Source organism: Styela clava, chromosome 2 (assembly GCF_964204865.1).
Source record: "Styela clava chromosome 2, kaStyClav1.hap1.2, whole genome shotgun sequence".
NCBI lineage: Eukaryota > Metazoa > Chordata > Ascidiacea > Stolidobranchia > Styelidae > Styela > Styela clava.
The window spans coordinates 17,829,965-17,848,704 of NC_135251.1; the positions used below are offsets into that span (position 1 = coordinate 17,829,965).

The following is an 18,740-nucleotide window of genomic DNA, read 5'->3' on the forward strand; positions in this document are numbered from 1 at the left end:
TTTAGTTGATAGCAAGAAATGTCTCCTACAGGTGCGTGAGAGAGGAAAACGTGTTATTTATAAGAACAGTAAGCGGGTATCGGTTTTCATATTTTATATATTTGAAAATCTCGTAATTCTCTCGTAAACTTTGTAATTTTGTTTTTGTTAAATGAAAATATAAGACATCCCCCGAAAATAAGCGCTAGTGGTAATTTTCGAAGGAAAATTGAAATAAGACCCGGTCTTGTTTTTGGGGAAACACGGTATACGTACGTTATCGGAGTAAACCCCAACTGACTACTTCAGAGGTCAATAAGCACACAATCGATTATATTGCCAATGTTCGTATATTGTAAAGTTGCACGATCGAATTGAATCCATTCAGATATATTGAAATATACACTCAAATCTTAATACCAGTTATATGGTTGAATTCCAGTAATAATGCAAAAACATGAAAAACACTATGCTGGATGCCGGAAACACGTCACAGATCGGTCGATACCATCCGGGAGATTGCTAAATGGCCTATTTTCAGGAGTTAAATAACAGTAAAATCCATAGTTATATTCCACATTCGCTACTTCCCCAAAAAGCAAAAACAAGTTAGCTTGCAAATTTTTTAAATTATGTAAGGCCCGACATCCGAGAGTTGAATCTGAAAACAACAAAAAAATTAGTAAACGACATTGATACGACAGTAGTATATAGTTACTATACGACATCGTGAATAAATGGCCTAATCAAACGAGAGAAGCTAAGTCGCGTTATGAGAGAAATAAAATACAAGAACAAATATTTCAAAGGATTCCCTACGGTGTCTTGGAATTCTCCTCATTGGAGAAATGAGATGGCAATAAAACATTGAAGCAAAATGGCGATCACAAGTAAGGAAGGGAATTAAGTTTTGAAAAATTACGAATTTTATACGTAGGGAATTTAAGTGGAAGAATGGTTCTGATGTTTAAGCTGTAAAATGACCAAATCGAAATGTAAAGTCTATTTTGAAAGCTGTAATAAGAAAGTAATAATGGACTCCTGTACAATTGGATCATTGAATGAATTGACTGGTTATTGGTCCATTGAATACTTAAAATTCAACCTGTATCAAACGAAATGACCTAATGTTGAAAATTGGGTATTTATGCCGCTATTTTGGTTTCCACGCAGGATGGGTTTCAATTACCTAAGGTTGCCTGCACTCCAGTCTGCAAGCGTTCGATGAATCGTTGCAATCAACACCAGATCCTCCGCATTCCAATCGCCACGAATTTACTTCGTTTGTGCAATCAACACCGGTGCCTCCGCATTCCACTTCAAAAGCATTGGCTTCATCTGAGCAGTCAATGCCCGTTCCGCCGCATTCAACTTTGTAAGAATTTGTTGCATCAGAACAATCCACGCCGTTTCCGCCACACTCATCTTTGTAAGAATTTGCAGGGTCTTTACAATCTACGCCATTTCCACCGCATTCCACTAAATGAGAATTATTTGGGTCCGTACAATCAGTTGGTGGTTTCTGGGTTGTTGTGAACAGATTATAAAATATAAGAAATTGCAGGAGGTTGTTTACACGCTGACATGTTGGTGTAGGTCCGTTCCATCGACATCCGCCTGTTGCAGCTATACATCTATGCAAGAAATAGAAACATGTTAGTCATTCATTTTAAACAGAGTGAATTTTGTAACTACTAGACCTATCTTATTTGCTTGGGTAAAGGCGTAAGTGATTTTTGCCTAGGCCCTTCGTTTATCGTCATTGGGTGCGCGTGCCTTGTGCTGTGCATTATTATTTCATTAAGAATGCGCCCACAGAACCGAGCTTGTTGGTAGATGTGGAACTTTTGTATGCATGTTTGCGGTTATCTGCATATTCAGTACTCGTTTTTGCGTATGACTGTGTTACCGATCAGTAGATCGCGTGCTATTTTGAAGATTTTAGTCGATCGCAGGCGAAAGCAGGTTGGCCACCCCTGATCTACATAAACTTATTAGCATGTTTATTTAATTCGCGTGGATCCCAAACAGTGTTCCCTCTAAGAAAATATTACACTGCGCAATTTTTTGTTTTAGTGAGCATGAATATGTTAAGGCTGAGCAGAGTCCTAAATGATTTACAAACTTTATAGATATTACAACAACAATATGTTATCAGAATACGTACGTACACAATCAACTCAAAAAGCTTTTCCTTGTTTTCGTGATTTCCTAATCCTAATACACTTTGTCCATGTTTATTACTGGCCCGCGGGCAACGACCCGCAGGGTTGCCAGATCTCAGCGATCGAAAAAAGCCAAATCAAGAAACAAAAAAAGCCAACAATTTACCAAGTACAAAAGCTTCATGATTAGTCAGATTTAAGCCCCTGGCAACGTACTGATGATGATGAAGACGTAAAGCCATCATGTCATTCAGTGAGGCACACAAATACAAAGTAAAGTTCCTATAGAACTGTAGAAGGTGAAATAAATATCAAGTGGACAGAATTATTTTACCATTCAATATATACAAGACAGGGTGCCGCTTCAGCATGTAATATACCTACATGTTTCTACTTAAACTTGTAATATACCCCAAAAAATTCTCCCTATATTGTATCTTCCTATAGAAAAAATTTCACCTATTAAATTTATAAATCATCAATTTTATTAAAAAATTATCTAACCCCGTGCCGCTCACAGGTGGACCACTGACAGACTGATATCTAATTCAGTAATTTTATTACTGCAATTGCAGAATTGAACTAGAGCTCACATAAACCATATCAGGCATAATGAAAATTGAGTTATACAATTACTTTTTGGAAACAGAGCCAAAAACTGACAAATAACACGCAAAACTATAAAAACCAGGCAATGTTTACAACCCCGCTTGAACATCTGTCTGAGCAGCTGCAGAAACTGCAATTATTTCTTATTGGGTATGGTTAAGAGTTAATGTAACAAACAAGGAAATCGATGCTTCAGGAAATCCTGATGTTAAGTAGCTAAGTACAGGTAATAGGCTATTGTTCAGTTGTTGAACACTAAATATTGTATTTCATATGATTTTAATAATAGACACTAGAATAGACTTGAAAAAAGCCAAAAAAACGCCAAAGAGCAAAACGGAAATTCTGACGCCAAACGCGTTTGAAAAAAGCCAAAATTGGCAAATTTGGCGTTAAAAAAGCCAATATGGCAACCCTGACGACCCGCGCTAGCATTGTGAGCTTGGCTTAAAATATGCTTCAGAAGAAATCCAGGTACTTGGATGTAACAGACACGTGTGTGACATCACGATGAACCGGGGACAAAAATACTTGTGAAACATGAAACGGGCATTCTAGCGAGGCGTTAGAAAGTATGGCGAGCCACGCGTTGAAAACGCAATGTTACAGGTGCGCGAGAATGAGATTTTACTGCGCAAACGGTCTGGTGGTACTGCGCATTGCGCAGTCGTTTGAACTATCATTTTCATAAAATCGGACTCCACGACAATGGACTTTGTGACACATGCTTGGAAAACGAAACCGTCGAACATTTAATATTACATTGTCTCCGCTATGACTTCCCAAAATCATTTTTAATTAATCATTGCAAAGAACTAAATATATGCCCCGTAAATCTTATTAATTTACTAACAAATCCCAGAGTTTTATCTTTTGTTATAGAATACGTCCTCATAACGGGTCGAAGCATTTGAACACACAACGCGAAATATCGTAGTCCTGGAGCACAAAACTAAACTAGTTATAAGCACCATTGAAATAATAATTACGAAGTAAAATTTCAAGAACAACAAGAAAGCAATGCTCAAATATATGGGCACGGGAGTCAAAACGAATTTTTCCCTCCACAATTCCTACCAAAATCATATTCTGAACAAAGCAAGAACTGTGGAACAGATACGGTAACTTCCCAGTACCTGTATCAGGGTATCGCTACCCGGACTGTTCAGGGAAGCCCGCAAAAGAATGACTACTTGCAAAATAACGGTAAAATAGGATTAAAAAAGAGATTTTTTCTGCTCTTGGATACCTACTTGATGGAATTCATTGATAAAGATACTTGGAAGCCACGGGACGTTTTGGCAATATATTGAAAAATCTCAATTAGGTATTAAAATGTTTGACGAGAATGAGGTTGCAGTTGTGAAAGACTTTTCCGGGATATTTGAGGTTGATGCACAGCTTGAAAATGTGGCAAAACATGTTTTTTCACGACTCTTTCCAAATAATCCTATCAATAAGATTGCTGTTCGCCTATGAAAAATTCCAAAACAGAAGAACTGAATGGCATTTTATTCCAGTCAGAATAACAACATCCTACCGTATTCAATAAATGTTTTGGCACAGAACAAGAACGAAATGACATTCTACGAAGCAACAAAGCACTGCAATAAATGTGACGACAAATAAATCTTGTCAGAAAAAATTTATACAAATTGTTCTTGCTTCGCTCACTTAAGCATCATAGTAAAATGCAATGTATCAGTTGAGTGTTATACTAAGTATATAATACGTACGAGTTTATGAAGATAAGAGAGAAGAAATGATAAAAATAAAACAGATGATGGTATTGCAAGGATAAGGTTATCTCATTTTATCCGAATACAGCATTGATACATCTATTAGAATTTCGATAAGATTCTTTTATTTTCGATCTTATATACACATGTATCGAGAGGTCGCCGGTTAATGAAGGCGAGATCTATTGCTTACTAAAGAGACAGTCCTCAATAGACGTTGGTTATTTAAAATCCGGTACACGGGGATAGCCTATATAAAAAGTGAATCAAACAAACAATTTTGAACAATAGGCTTTATGAGAAATGTGGTCACTAAAGATTAAATTTTTATTTTATAGTAGTTTTGATCAGATTTCGTTATTTTTATCCAGAAGCATGGCAAAGTTCAGTTTGTTTACATATTTTACCTCACCTTTTATAATATAACTAGACCATAAATTTTTATGGATCGATTTTTAATGTCTCGAGGTTTGCAATTTTTGCGCGGAAGCTGAATATGAAATTTCTACATTCTACTAATGATCACGGCGTATTCGCTGAATCAATTGTTTTGTTAGAGTGCTGCGGCGAATGGATTTTAGAGTCTAGACCAGAAGTTTACAAAAAACTTTTGAATATTTTTACCCCTAAATCGAATTACCAAAAGCTCAATTATCCCTTCTACAAAATGAAATTTCTAGTGCACAATTTATTCAATTTGATAGCAACAAAAACATGGGAATCCATAAAAACAGCAGCGTCCTGATTTAATCTCAGTGGGTGACAATGTTTCTGCGATATCAAACGTTCAAACCTAGGCTCATATCATCGCCATTCATGAGCTTGTTTCGATATTTTGTTTTTAATATTAATACCTTTTTCGAAAGGTCGATTTATTCATGTTGAGGGCCAACCCGAAATTGTAGGCGGACACTATCTTCTACATTTCACGAACGCCCATTGCAAATTCTAATCCATCCTCAATAGGCTGGAGTTGTGCTTGCTCAGCGTATTCTACAATCTGTAGTACGGCGAAACAAATATTTGGTATTATGTATCTACTATGTAGAGACATTCTTCATATCAATATCGCCTGAATTTCCCCTTGAAAACATCATATTACTCCCCTGAGGGTAATTATCCTCGGTTTGGGAACCACCGGTCTACTCTAGACGAAAGAACAGTAGCGACCTGCTTTTGGTTATTCTGCAGGATACTCCTGGTTTGGAAATAGCTAATTGTAACTGAGCAGCAGTTACAGGATGTTACACGGTATGTGGTATTATTTAAACGTGTATTCGGCCTACGCTTTCCGGGGTAAAGGTATATAGATGGTTAACAACCAAAAACGCCTCAATACCCGGAGTAGTTCCTGTAACTATTTATTACACGAACTTCTCCGCTGTTTACGTTCAATTATAATTTTATATGAAACAACTAATTTCCTTGCTAACTATTCCCATATGAGAACTTTCAGAAGTGGATTGGTTATCATCTTATCTTGGGCGCAGGAAAACAATACCCCCACAGTACCGACATCTCAGAGCCACCGATTTAGCGAAAAATATTTCTTAATATTGGCAGAATACCGAAATGTCAGAATAAGTTCCCACAAGGAAATACCATGCACTTTAGTTTTCAAAAATCAATTCACAAAAATTTGAGTCCTTTTTTTATTCTCGTAAGTAAAGAAAAATATCTAAACAAACTGAATTTCGCCAATCTACTTAACAAACAGAGCGCAGTTGACCAAAACTATGTCAAAAATGTATTTATGCTGAAATTATAAGTTTATGCACCATTTTTTATTTTTCCGCGAAGGATGTTTTATGACTAAGAGGGTGCTCGACACTCGGGCTTGTCAGCGTTTGCTGAATTGTTGCAATCAACACCAGATCCTCCGCATTCTAATTTCCATGAATTCACTTCATTTGTGCAATCAACTCCTGTGCCTCCGCATTCTACTTCAAAATTGTTTGCTTCGTCTGAGCAGTCAATGCCCGTTCCACCACATTCTACCTTGTAAGAATTTGTGGAATCAGTGCAATCAACGCCGGTTCCGCCACATTCTACCTTGTAAGAATTTGTTGAATCAGTGCAATCCACGCCGTTCCCACCACATTCTACCTTGTACGCATTTGCTGAATCAGAACAATCCACGCCGTTCCCACCACATTCTACCTTGTACGCATTCGCTGAATCAGAACAATCCACGCCGTTTCCGCCACACTCAACTTTGTAAGAATTTGCAGGGTCTTTACAATACACGCCACTTCCACCGCATTCCACCAAGTGAGAATTATTTGGGTCCGTACAATCAGTTGGTGGTTTTTGGGTTGTTGTAAATAGATTATAAAATATAAAAAATGGCAAGATGTTGGTTACACGCTGACATGATGGTGCAGGTCCGTTCCATCGACATCCGCCTGTTGCAGCTATACATCTATATAGGAAATAGAATAAAGTCAGTGATTTATTCTATACAGATAGTGAATCAATAGTTCGTTTTGGTCAATTGTTGCTGCTGTCATTTCTAGTGTTGGGTCAAAAATTATTTTTCTTCAACTATACTAGATCTATCGCTTTCACAATTGCACGAGCTAAAGACGTTGGTAATTCACGAGGTTCATATTAATATATTTTTTTACGTTTTTCTCTGAAATGCGTTGGCCCGTCGTTTATCGCAATGACACACTCTGACTACCTTCGTTTTGATGTATTTTAATGAATCGAATTAAATTGAATTAAATTTGCATTATCTAAAGATGGAAGAACCGACCAAAAAAGGTATTACTCATATTTTATGAGCACGAAGAGAGTTGGACAAATGGAGTTGTTGATGTTTAGAAATCCTTATGATCACTTTAATTCATTCCTTATGTAGCTTACCAATGGATTGCAATTTCCATCGATTCAAAGACGGAAGAAGTCGATAGGAGACTAGTACTTTTTTAAATGTTCCTATTGGACTCGATGTTTCATTTAAATTTTTTTTAGTTTTGTACATGCGACGATTTTTATTATTTATGAGAGCACTTTATTCCGCCACGCTTGACCGCTGATGTTTTCAGCGAACCCGGTGCCCATTCAAGGTTTTACCTATGCGCAACATTCGTGCGCATTTATTAAGTATCGCTATCTTGTTTTTCGGAGTCTTGAACAAATTTTTTTGACATTGGAGTACTTACATTGATTATTGCTGACTTGTTTCATCTCCTATTCTCTATTGCAATTCCAATAAGAGTACTTTAATTATAGTTAGGTGTTAAAATATTGCATGCAGATTACGACTTCACTTGGCAAGATATGAGCCCATTTTTAGAACCCTTTTTATGAAAAACTCGCGATTTTGTATGTGATTGCAATTTGGCAGCAACTATTTCTTGTTATTTCCATTCCACAACTCATAATGATATAAAATAAATAACAATAAACTCATTAGCATGCTTATGTACAAAATGAAATATAAAAAAATAAATAGGTGAATTAGTAAACCTTATCTTTGATTTTAGTGAGACTTTACCACATATTTATTAATATAGATAATCTTTTCCGTTATTACAGACTCGATAAACAGATATATTAATTTTGTAAATTGAAGTTATATCCTCATATGCTCTATGCAGCTTTCAATCTCTAGTATACAATATGGTGACCGTACATTTGAACCCATGTGTATATCAATCTATATGCGGGCGCTAAAACCCACGAGTTAGGGTTAGTATAGCGTGGGTTCAAATGTAATGGAACTCTACAATATTATTATGTCCCCAAATAAAGTAAATACATTTTTGTAAGACGAGAACAAATAGTGTACCAAATTATTCATTGATGGTGTTTAAAATGGTACCGCAGTGTAATCAAATTACGCAATTGCTTTGTTTTCGTATTTTCATTTTTTATCCCACATTTCTACACTCTGGGTGTTTAGCGTATGCTGAATTCGAGCAATCGATGCATGCCGGTTCGTCAATATTTTTCTCATCAGTGCAGTCAATACATTCTGGTTTGTCAGCATTACTAGGATTAGTGCAGTCGATACATTCTGTTTTTTCGGCATTTCTAGGATCAGTGCAGTCAATAACACACTCTGGTTTGTCAAAATTACTAGGATCAGCGCAGTCAATGCATTCTGGTTTGTCTGCATTCTTAGGATCAGTACAATCGACTCCTGTTTTTTCTGTTGTAACAAGCAGTCTATACAGAATTATTGACTGTAAAATATTGGGTGTTCTTGATGTTGGTGATAATTGACATGTGGGTAGATTTCCACTCCACTTACATCCGCCGAAAGCGCTAAGACACCTTGATGAAATGTGAAGACAAATAGATTTCTCAGAACACAAATATACAAATTTTGGCTCCCTTCTCTTCTTTGTAAAATGCTAAGTAACGTTTAAGTAGCATGCATGGTCTATAAGAAGAGAGAGGTAAGGATGAAAATGAAACAGACAGGGAAATAATGTCTTGAATTGAAAGTATTGCAAGTAAAAGGGTTTTAGAAAACTATAGAACATTCGTAGAACAAAGAGGTTTATGAAAAAGAAATTGAATACCAGGGAGAACAAGGAGAGGAAAAAACAGAAAAGTAAAGGGAGAGAACCAGCATATCCGTATTACTGTAAACACTAAACTCTTAATGCCTCCGTTAGATAAACATGCAACCCGATATTAGTTTGCAATTTTAGTAAAATAAACAGAGAATAATGCCTAATATATCACAACAATTTTGACTTGTCACCCGGTGAAAATAAACATTTCACGAAACAAGAGAGCAACGTACAAACACAGTATCACCTAATGTACTTACAAGGGTTTGCTCGCAGTGCGAAAGGAGCGGTTGAGTAGTAATTTAGCAATTACTAAGAACCGCTGGCAGACCTTTTCTAATCGTCTTTTATGCAAAACAAACTACCGAAACGAATGCGTGAGCTAACAAACCGCTTCATACGTTCTACAGAACATTTTCGCGGGTAACTATACCAATTCTCGCCTGCGCATAGAATTTATATCTTATCTTCTAAGTTACTTATTTTTGAGTGGAATAACTGGTTTCCAATCATATTATATAATTTTAAGTTACTAAACCTCATTGGTATCGCAATTTGCAAATGGGTTCAAAATCAGGAGTTTGGGTTCTGAATCTGATACATGTTAAAATTTTCTCTAGACAAATTCTCTTTTTCGTATACTTTTCTTCGTACAAATTTTATTTGATTCATTGGCTTCATAGATATTTATCAAATCTATTGTTTAATATACCACTTATCCTTGTATTAACCTTATATCGGGATAGAAAATAAAGAAAATTATATTTTTTTTCCATTTTTACTCTTTTCACTCTTGACATTTCAGTGGTACCCCAAAATTTTGCTAGGGGATGAATTTCCTTTACTCCATGAATGCGTTTACATTGTGCATGGTCAAAATAAATCGAAATATTCTAACCACCAAGCACAAACCACCATAACTCAATAATTATCTAGCTTTTCACAGTTATAGAATGCAGAAACACCAGTCATTAAACCAACAATCAATGGTAGAAAATCGAAGAAATCCACTGGACTGTGTAAGGAAAAAGCTGTTAATAACTTGTCAAAAACGTTCGCCCAAGGCGCAAGCGTATTGATTACAGAGCAAATGTAAAATAGTAAAGCTATACTAAAATATTTCACAGTAAAAACAGTACTCACAGACATGTAGAAATTGATCCGACTCGTCTAAAATTCCCGGGGCATATGATATCGCATTGGGAATAGGCTTGGAAAGCGTTGGTACAACTGAAGTTTAAAATAAAATTAGGTAATTAATAAGCACTGCATAATAAAGTCTGTTTTTTGGAGTTGAGTTGGGGTTAGATACATATCAGTCCGGGTTCTAAGCTTCCCAAAACATCCAAAATATAATTAAATCTAAATGGGTGTTTTCATTTTATTGTCTGCAAACTGGATGGTTAAGATTGTAAGGCCAAATGCTGACATGCATAGAATAATTGGATCGGAATTGAACTTGAAAATATATATCATACACTCTCTGTAAACATTAAAGTTTTCTATTTTCTATGTGATTCGACACAACAATGATTTTTAAATCAGTGGATGGTTTCCCTTTCAGAAATGGTATTTTATTTTACCTCAATTGTCCAATTGCGGGTCGTGGCAAGGCTCCACAACCCTGTGGTATTGGGGGTCGAGTCAGAAAAAATATTGGGATTGGAGGTGTGAGAGTAAATGGAAGAGTGAATGGAGTGGTAGCTGGACCTCCCGTCGGAGCGATTGCTTCTTGAAGAACGTCGTCTGAAAATTGAAACAACATAAGTATAATGTATTTGCGTATAGTAGTGTTTGTTTACAATTCGAAGATAAGTCGAGTGAGACATTTACATTTGCCTCATGTGTTGTAAATTGATAATTTAAAATGTAATTGGTAGCTATCAATTTTTAAAGCAAAAAGGCTTTGATTTAATATTATGTCAAATTTTCCATGAATTTAAATTGTGTGTAAATAGTTTTAACCACAAACTTTATTTCCATAAATCAATAAAGATATGCAATGAGGATATACATTTCAATGCCGCAGAATCTCATGACGATGCAGAATAGGATATGATGATACTATTATGCTATAATGTTTCACTATTTCGTAATGTTTTTCAAACGTTTCTCAATAACTTACTGACTACTTCTACAATGACCGGCCTCAAATCACTCGAAGTTGTTGTTATAGCAGCAATCCTCGTATACCAATTTTGTCCGCAATTTTCGTCCGTCGGAACTCTGACGTTTTCACAATCACAGAAATCCAAACTTGAAACAAATGGATTTGTTTAAGCGTATTGAATGGATAGACGAAATAAAAATTGATCCTAGTCACAGGGAATGAATATTATATATATGTAACTGCATACAATAAGACGAAAAGGCACTGATCATAGGATATCTTATAATGTAGTGAGAAATATAACCGTAAAAGCAACACTGCTTTTTACTTCAAGGGTAATATACCAGAAAAATATTCAAAAAAATTTAAATTTTGCAGAAATGTTTACATTTTTGTCAATTAGTTACGGTTTTCCTAGAATTTTGACTTTACATAGCTTAATCCGGAAAATATAGTATTGTCCTGTTTTCTTAAAGTGATTATGCTGAATAAACAAAGCCTATCTAGCATAACGTATCATATTAAACAGGTCTGGTAGATAATCGTATATGAGATTGAAATTAATAATATAAGAAACTACAGTACTTATTACACAAATGTTTCATGTACACCATATTTAAAAATATTTGAAAATTGATCTTACGCGCATCCAACTTCGTCAGTTATAAATTTCACGAGAGAGTTAACATTATCAACGGAACGATCTTCCGGATCTCTCGGTCGATAACGCGATGATAAGCGTGAAGAGAATTGTGAGGCGCTCACAGGAAGAGTACCTTGATTCTGACCAGCATTGTTGACGCCCTTGCCAGAGTCTGGATAACTCGCTGTATGAAGTAAAGAGATGTTATTTTCAGAAGTTATTTTGTTCGAAAACGCACGAAATGAACCATCAATGTTGATTAGCGGATTCGTTTGAGTTCGTCTAATAACTAATTGAATATTAAAGCCTGAAGGAACTACCTTACGGGTTAAGTCAACATTTTGCGAATCGATTGGAATTATTCTCGCCTACAAGTTGTAATAAAGCATTGAGCATTATTAGATCATTGGATTTTATTTGTTACTAACGAAATATAATAATTCCAAAAATTAATCTTTGCTTTGAAATTTTCAAATTGCACATGATTCCTAAGTTCTTATATGTTGAAATAAATAGCGTATTATACACTTTAATACTAAGTTGTGAATATGACAAAAAAATTAAATTATTATTAATGTGAGAGCGCCGAAAACACACAGGCCAGACCGAGGCCATGTGGTCGCAACGGGTGCCGCACTTGGTAGGGCGGTTAATTAATGGTGTGAAATAAATTTAACGACAATCAATTAGAATCAAATATGTCAGCGTGTTTATTTTGTTGCGAGCAAGACTCGTAAAATAACATCTCGAAACAAATACATTTCTATTGCAAAATCATAATTTTCAGTTATTATCGTTATACACATCACGCGATGCTTTTTTTTAATTTAGCATCACTGAAATACCGCCCGACACTCGACCCAACGTGTGTCGAGTTTGGACGATAGAAACGGATTCATCGGCGACTTGAATTCCGAAAATATGCATTTTATTGGAAGCGCAAAATGAAAGTAACAAAACGCGTTGTTTTGCGATAAAACTTTGTATTTATGGAAACGGGATGCCGTGAAAGTAGAATTTGATCTGAATCAATCGCAAATAATGTTGTAACATCTAACGTCTGATACACATCATTTTCCGGGAGAATTCGTAAAGTCATTTAATTCAAAAATTCACGATTGTTGCAATCGGAAAATCGCCAAGTCTGCACCAATAATAGTTATTATTATAAGCGAACTCGATAATAAAATTGTGAAAATCAAAAAAATTGTGCAACAACGCCGTCATCCCGTTTTGAATATGCAAGCTGGAAATACGGTTTTTGATGTTTACCGCTTTTGCGGTTCTTTGCGAGAAAACGCAAATACAATCAAACGAGAGAGATTTCGTCGCGGGAGAAAACGCTCCTCACTGATTAATAACGTGAAATGCGAAATACAAAAATTGATGTACGGCGCTGAAGAGGCGGAAACCGAATCCTGTTATCGGATCTATTTGGATTCGAATCCTCCGGATTCGGTATTCTATATTTCCCATCCCCATCAAAAATGCAATACATAATTATTATTAAATAATTATAGCTAAAGTCGACAAAACACCATTGCATTGAATAAAATAAAGTATTCAATCTGCCTTTGCCTCTTCAAGGATAAATCGATGCTATTTTAGGCAAGCGAGATTTTCATCGACGAACTATGACCTAACACAAGAACTGGAAATGTGTGAACTGCCATAACTGACCAAGTTCCGAACTTGGGGGGTCGTGTTGCTATTAATTTTTCAACATATACTTTGGGGTATCGTTTCGCATATCGTTTTGATATATGTTTTGCTAGTTTTTGCTTACAGCAAAAGCCCATCTCACTTGTCGCACGCGTGTTCGCTTTTCCCAATTTTGCGTGGCCCACTTGTCGCTCAATTGCATCACTTGTCCCACCTGCCCTGCGTATCCCTCTTGTATCACATGTTCCACCCGCATCACTGGGTAGCCTACACGCCCCACTATTGTGCCACATGCACAACTTGTATCATTTGTTCCCCACCACACACAAGTGAGTCAAGGGCTGAACATATAGGACATGTGATACAAGTGTGTAGCAAATGGGGAAACGATATTTTTGAGACATCGAACTGTAAGAGCAATTTTTTTACCATCGCATTGAAATTGGAAACGTGAATTGTTGAAACAAGTAAAAGAGATAATCACTTATAATTTTCTGGGTTATTATTGGTTATTAAATTTACTAGGTACAATACTGGTTAATATTAAAATATCAGAATACAAATCGAAAAAAAAATAGACTGTATTTTACATAAAGATATCCATTTTTTATCAACAGCATAGGCGTTGCACACATTTAGCCGAGTACATAGTGATACGGAAATCACCTTACATCATCTTGATCGTTATCAGCTGTTCTCTTTGATTATATGTAAACAAATCCTAACAATATCATATTCTCAACAAATGAATGCAGTTGATAATAGACTAGTCTTATTTCGATGATAGATTCATATGTCGTATTAAACATATTTTTATTCAGGTCAATTTTAGAACTAAATAGAATTAAACTTTTATATCAATTAGCATAGATAAACGATATGGACTTAGCTGTCCAACCCTGTTTTTTTTTCCTATTTTTATATTGCTGTAAGGTAAATTCTCAATAAATAACTTCATTATTTATTAGTAACCGACGCTTCACGCTTGTTGAGATAAAAGCAGCAAAGCATATTTCATATTATAAATTTTCGTTCAACTGCTATTCTTTCTACCAAATAATTGTTAGTTTTATGGGCTATCTGTGGGACTAATAGCAGATTAATTGAAAAAAATGGAGACAAATTCTGTTTCACAACTCGTAAATGTATTATATTTGATTATGCATTTTATTATATCAGCATGTTGCCGTGTAATGTGAATTATAATTAACATAATTTCGTCAGTTTTTTCGTTATAGTATGGTACTTATTATTTTACAGATTTATGATTTCTAATGATTCGTTAGCAACTTAATTTAATAATATACAACATCTCGCAAAAAGAGCTGAAATAGTATGTATCGTATGCCGTTTGACATGTTCAGCCAAAGCTTTTTGTATGACGAATATACACGTCTTTCGCTCTGAACAAGGCCCTGTACAATCATCCACTGATATCTAACTAATTTTAGGGAGATTTGTTCTTTTTGGTCATGCATTTTCTGTCCGATTTTTATCACACCCTGGGTGAGTTGGAAGCCACGGGATAGAAACCAGAGATAAACCCCGCGCTAAAATCTTCATTTATGTTATTTCTTTTTAAACGTTTTTTCAATATAGTATATTTTCTCAACACACCTGTACGTCCCTTGGTTGTTCCATATTCTTCTATGCAATTCTTCGCTGGCGTTGAGAATTGAGAATTTTCGGTCAAATAAGAATTGATCATAAATCGCCAACAATCGACTGCATCCCCACTGTTTGAAAAATAAAGGTACATAAATTAAGTCATCAGTCTACACTGTATGACATACAGCAAGCATGTCGTAAAATTGTATCAATATTGGGGGGTTGCCTGGTATTATTATCTTTGAAGAGGCTTTCAAGGTTATAGTTGTATATAAATAATCGGTGGTTGAGTATTCTTGCTATTATCTGCGCATTTGCCCATTCAACAATTAATGTTCCCGAACAAAACAAAACAAAATTACAAAAATGACCAGTTTTCTTTATTATGGAAGTAAAGTTAGTAAACCGAAAACTGGCCTCATCGTGTGAAAGAAAGTGCTCTTTGTGAGGAATATACGCTATTGTATTCATTTCTCTGGTTATTATTCCAAAAATATTGAAACAAGAAATTACACCTCAACCAAGAAGTACAGTTGTATAATTATGTTGAAAGTAAACAATTTTAATTATCGACGGAAATGCATCATTGAACCATTTTCATTAACTTGATGTTCGCGCCGAATTCTACCACGTTTGACCGTGAATTTTTTGAATACTCACGCGCAATACTGTTCACTTGTTTTTCCAAACCAGCTTGTTTTTCGAAGGGTAAAATCAACGATTGTGGGGAGATCATAAGCACTGTTTAACTGATATCTTCCTAAGCAATTGACAAAAAATTCTGTGAATGGGTCAATCGGTATTTGACGTTTTCTTCGAGGACCCCGGGGACCCCCGAAAGGACCTTTTTGAGGACCCACGTCGCCTTGGTCGTCGTCATCATCGTCGTCGTCCTCGACGCAGTTATCATCGTGACCTCCACCTGGTTTTTTGCCTTTGCGACATTTTTTCAAAGGATGGCAACCTAAATCAAGATAATATTATATTTCAGTTCTCCGCAAGTTCTATATTAAAAGTGCAATAGCTTAAAATTATCTTATACTCTGTACCAGGCCTGCACAACCCAAATTACCACGAGGGCCGCAATCTGAAGGCCCGGCGGCCGCAAACTTTGCCACATACATATTTCACAAGATGAACTACAAATCAAAATAATATTGTGAAACAGTTAAATGTAATGAAACACTTTCATTACTGGGGAGCTTAAAAATATGAAAAATCTTATTTTCTGGAGTAAAAACATTGTACAGTATTTTTGCATATGCGATGGCAAATATGTATTTAGTGGTTCATCTACCTTGAAAACCCACCCTTCATTTTCATTATTTCTCTTTTATTAGAATTAGGTATTGCGTGTTGCAGTATAAACTGACTGCAGGAAAATATTTTACTCAGGTTCAGTTTTGTAAAATCGTCCCAAATATATATATATGACAATTTATTTAGTCATATCTACCATTATTGGATATTTCCATTGTAGGCTAGACAAACAATCCGTTTAGTAGCAATAGATCTTCCTCTGTTGTATTTTTTTGACTGTTAAATTACATTTTTCTACAAAATCTGCTCCAATTTATTTGAAATTTTACAGTAAATAGCAAAATCTGTTGTGTGAAAATTTCTGCACCATTCATAAATGAAGAAATTGTTTTTTAAGTTCTAAATTTGAATCAAAAAAGAAACTCCAGTTTCATAAACTGCTAGTAAAAAATAGTGGGGTTATTAATAGATTGCTAATATGCACTAATGAATGTGAGATTGTATACCGATATTGTTTTAGGCGTGATTCAGTCTGAATACTGAGATATCTAAATCAGGGTTTCCCAAACTGGGGGGTCGAGTGACGAATTTGAGGGGTCGCGAAGGACACACCAATTCCACACAAAGTTTGATATTTATTGAAACTATTGCAAAACATAAATCTCACGATTTCGAATATGATCGGAGTAGCGGCGCGCTTGCATAACAATGCCGGCTTTGATTGTTAGACCCGAGAAGTGGCGTGTTCCCAAATCACCCGTGGGCACAGAAGTATCTAGCGGGCCGCATGCGGGCCGCGGGTCGTATGTTGTGCAGGCCTGCTCCATACTATATTTTAGCTGTCGACAACACAAAAATTCTGCCTCGAAAACGATAAGAGCCAGTCGAATAGTACAGTTTACAACCAAGGCACAGACTAAACTTGCGGCATCCACGGTCTTCAAACTGAGGAGAAACTGCCCTTATCTACCACTGCAAGTCAATCACAATATCATTGGCAAGCAAAACATACATAGGATCAGATTTGACTGTAAAGTAAAATCAGAAAGAAATATCACTAATACTAATACATTTTGTTCTACGCTTATATTTATGTTGTATCTTTAAATAAAGCTTACCTTGTACTTCCGAAAGGATTGCGAGCAGCAGGCATAGACATAACAAAATACCTAGCTTCATTTTGTTCTATCTCTGAACTTCCTATATTCTAAATTTTACAAGGACTGAAACCAAATTTTTGAGATAATATTTCATGTAAGAATAGTATAATTACAGGCGTTGGCCCCAGGCATATTGCAATTATATCGGGTAAATTCGATTCCGGAAATTGATCATTGTACCTGGTACAACTTGTCGGACAAAGCATGACGTTGTAGCATTCTTTCTAATATAACATGATCTTGGAAAACTTACTTGCATTTTATAGTAATAAAATTCACTAAGATCATTTGATCAAAATGAAAGCAAATTTGCATGATTGCCTCGAATAGGTTTTCTTGTAATGCCAATGTCTCAAAAGTACAAACCTACCAAGCTGCCATACATATATCTTAATCAGTTGGATATTTATATTGAAAGATGTAATAAACAATGTTTAATTTTTAGAGCTATAGCGTGCATCATGCACTGCAGAGCATTGTTTTGTGTCGTGTAAAATAGAAGGATAAGATTAAAATCTGAAAGAATGTTTATATTATACATAATGATTGCTGGCAAACCCACGAATGATTCAAAGCGTTAATATAGGCTAACCTCATTCAAATATTGCATTTAGTCGACATTTAATATGGAATGTACACAAGTCCATCACCTTGTTTTACCGACCGCATTATCATTTATCAACACTGTTTTGAAATTTGATACGAATAGTATTAAGTTCTTTCTATGAAATTTTATGGCCCCCTGAAATGATAACTGGTTTGAATTACCAGAAGAAAATACACATAAACGACAAACAGACATACTAGTTTTGTTGATCAGAAATCATCTATGAATGATTTTATATTCTTTTATTACGTATGCACAATGACAATTAGCTATATATAGACGGCGCTTCCATATCGCCCCTATTTTGAAGATTTTTCAAATAAGTCCAAATTTAAATGAGTGCACAGGTGAGATGGCTTCTAAATTGATAAATTCAATATTTCTTGGCCAAAGTGTTGTAAATGTTCGTTCATTTTAAACCTACGCTTTATTATTGTTTTGAGAAGTGAAACTTCCTACCCTTTAACTTTGATTAGTTTTACATGCTAAACTTAGGCTTACCATACGTCCCGCTTTAGGCGGGACTGTCTCGCTTTTTAGCTTTGGCGTTCAATCATCTAGCATAATACAGGAACATATTCTCGTTACTGTTGTTGCTGTGTAGCTCAACGGTAGTCTATACTTACTGAAGGCGTTATTTTGTTTGTTTCGTTGTTTCCCGCTAACGTT

At 35.6% G+C, this 18,740-nt stretch overlaps 2 protein-coding genes across 4 annotated transcripts; both read right to left on the reverse strand.

Annotated features, from left to right (window-relative positions):
- Window positions 1-316: 316 nt before the first annotated feature.
- Window positions 317-5,989, reverse strand: LOC120336160 (uncharacterized). Its single transcript, XM_039403771.2, has 3 exons — window positions 4,007-5,989; window positions 1,169-1,613; window positions 317-640 (listed from the first exon to the last, which is right to left on the reverse strand). Exons 1-2 carry the CDS (start codon window positions 4,018-4,020, stop codon window positions 1,169-1,171), a joined length of 459 nt encoding a protein of 152 aa, XP_039259705.2. The 5' UTR covers window positions 4,021-5,989; the 3' UTR covers window positions 317-640.
- Window positions 5,990-6,130: 141 nt separating this feature from the next.
- On the reverse strand, window positions 6,131-17,545 carry LOC120336159 (uncharacterized). Of its 3 annotated transcripts, none has more exons than XM_039403768.2 (8): window positions 17,423-17,545; window positions 15,705-16,008; window positions 15,054-15,172; window positions 11,775-11,958; window positions 11,147-11,277; window positions 10,605-10,767; window positions 10,165-10,251; window positions 6,131-6,914 (listed from the first exon to the last, which is right to left on the reverse strand). In XM_039403768.2, the coding sequence occupies exons 1-8, from the start codon at window positions 17,481-17,483 to the stop codon at window positions 6,305-6,307; spliced, it is 1,659 nt and encodes a 552-aa protein (XP_039259702.2). In that variant the 5' UTR covers window positions 17,484-17,545; the 3' UTR covers window positions 6,131-6,304. The 3 variants fall into 3 exon arrangements, with proteins under 3 accessions (XP_039259702.2, XP_077965997.1, XP_039259704.2); XM_078109871.1 differs by lacking the exon at window positions 17,423-17,545 and adding an exon at window positions 16,501-16,655; XM_039403770.2 differs by lacking the exon at window positions 6,131-6,914 and adding an exon at window positions 7,676-8,776.
- Between the last annotated feature and the right edge of the window lie 1,195 nt (window positions 17,546-18,740).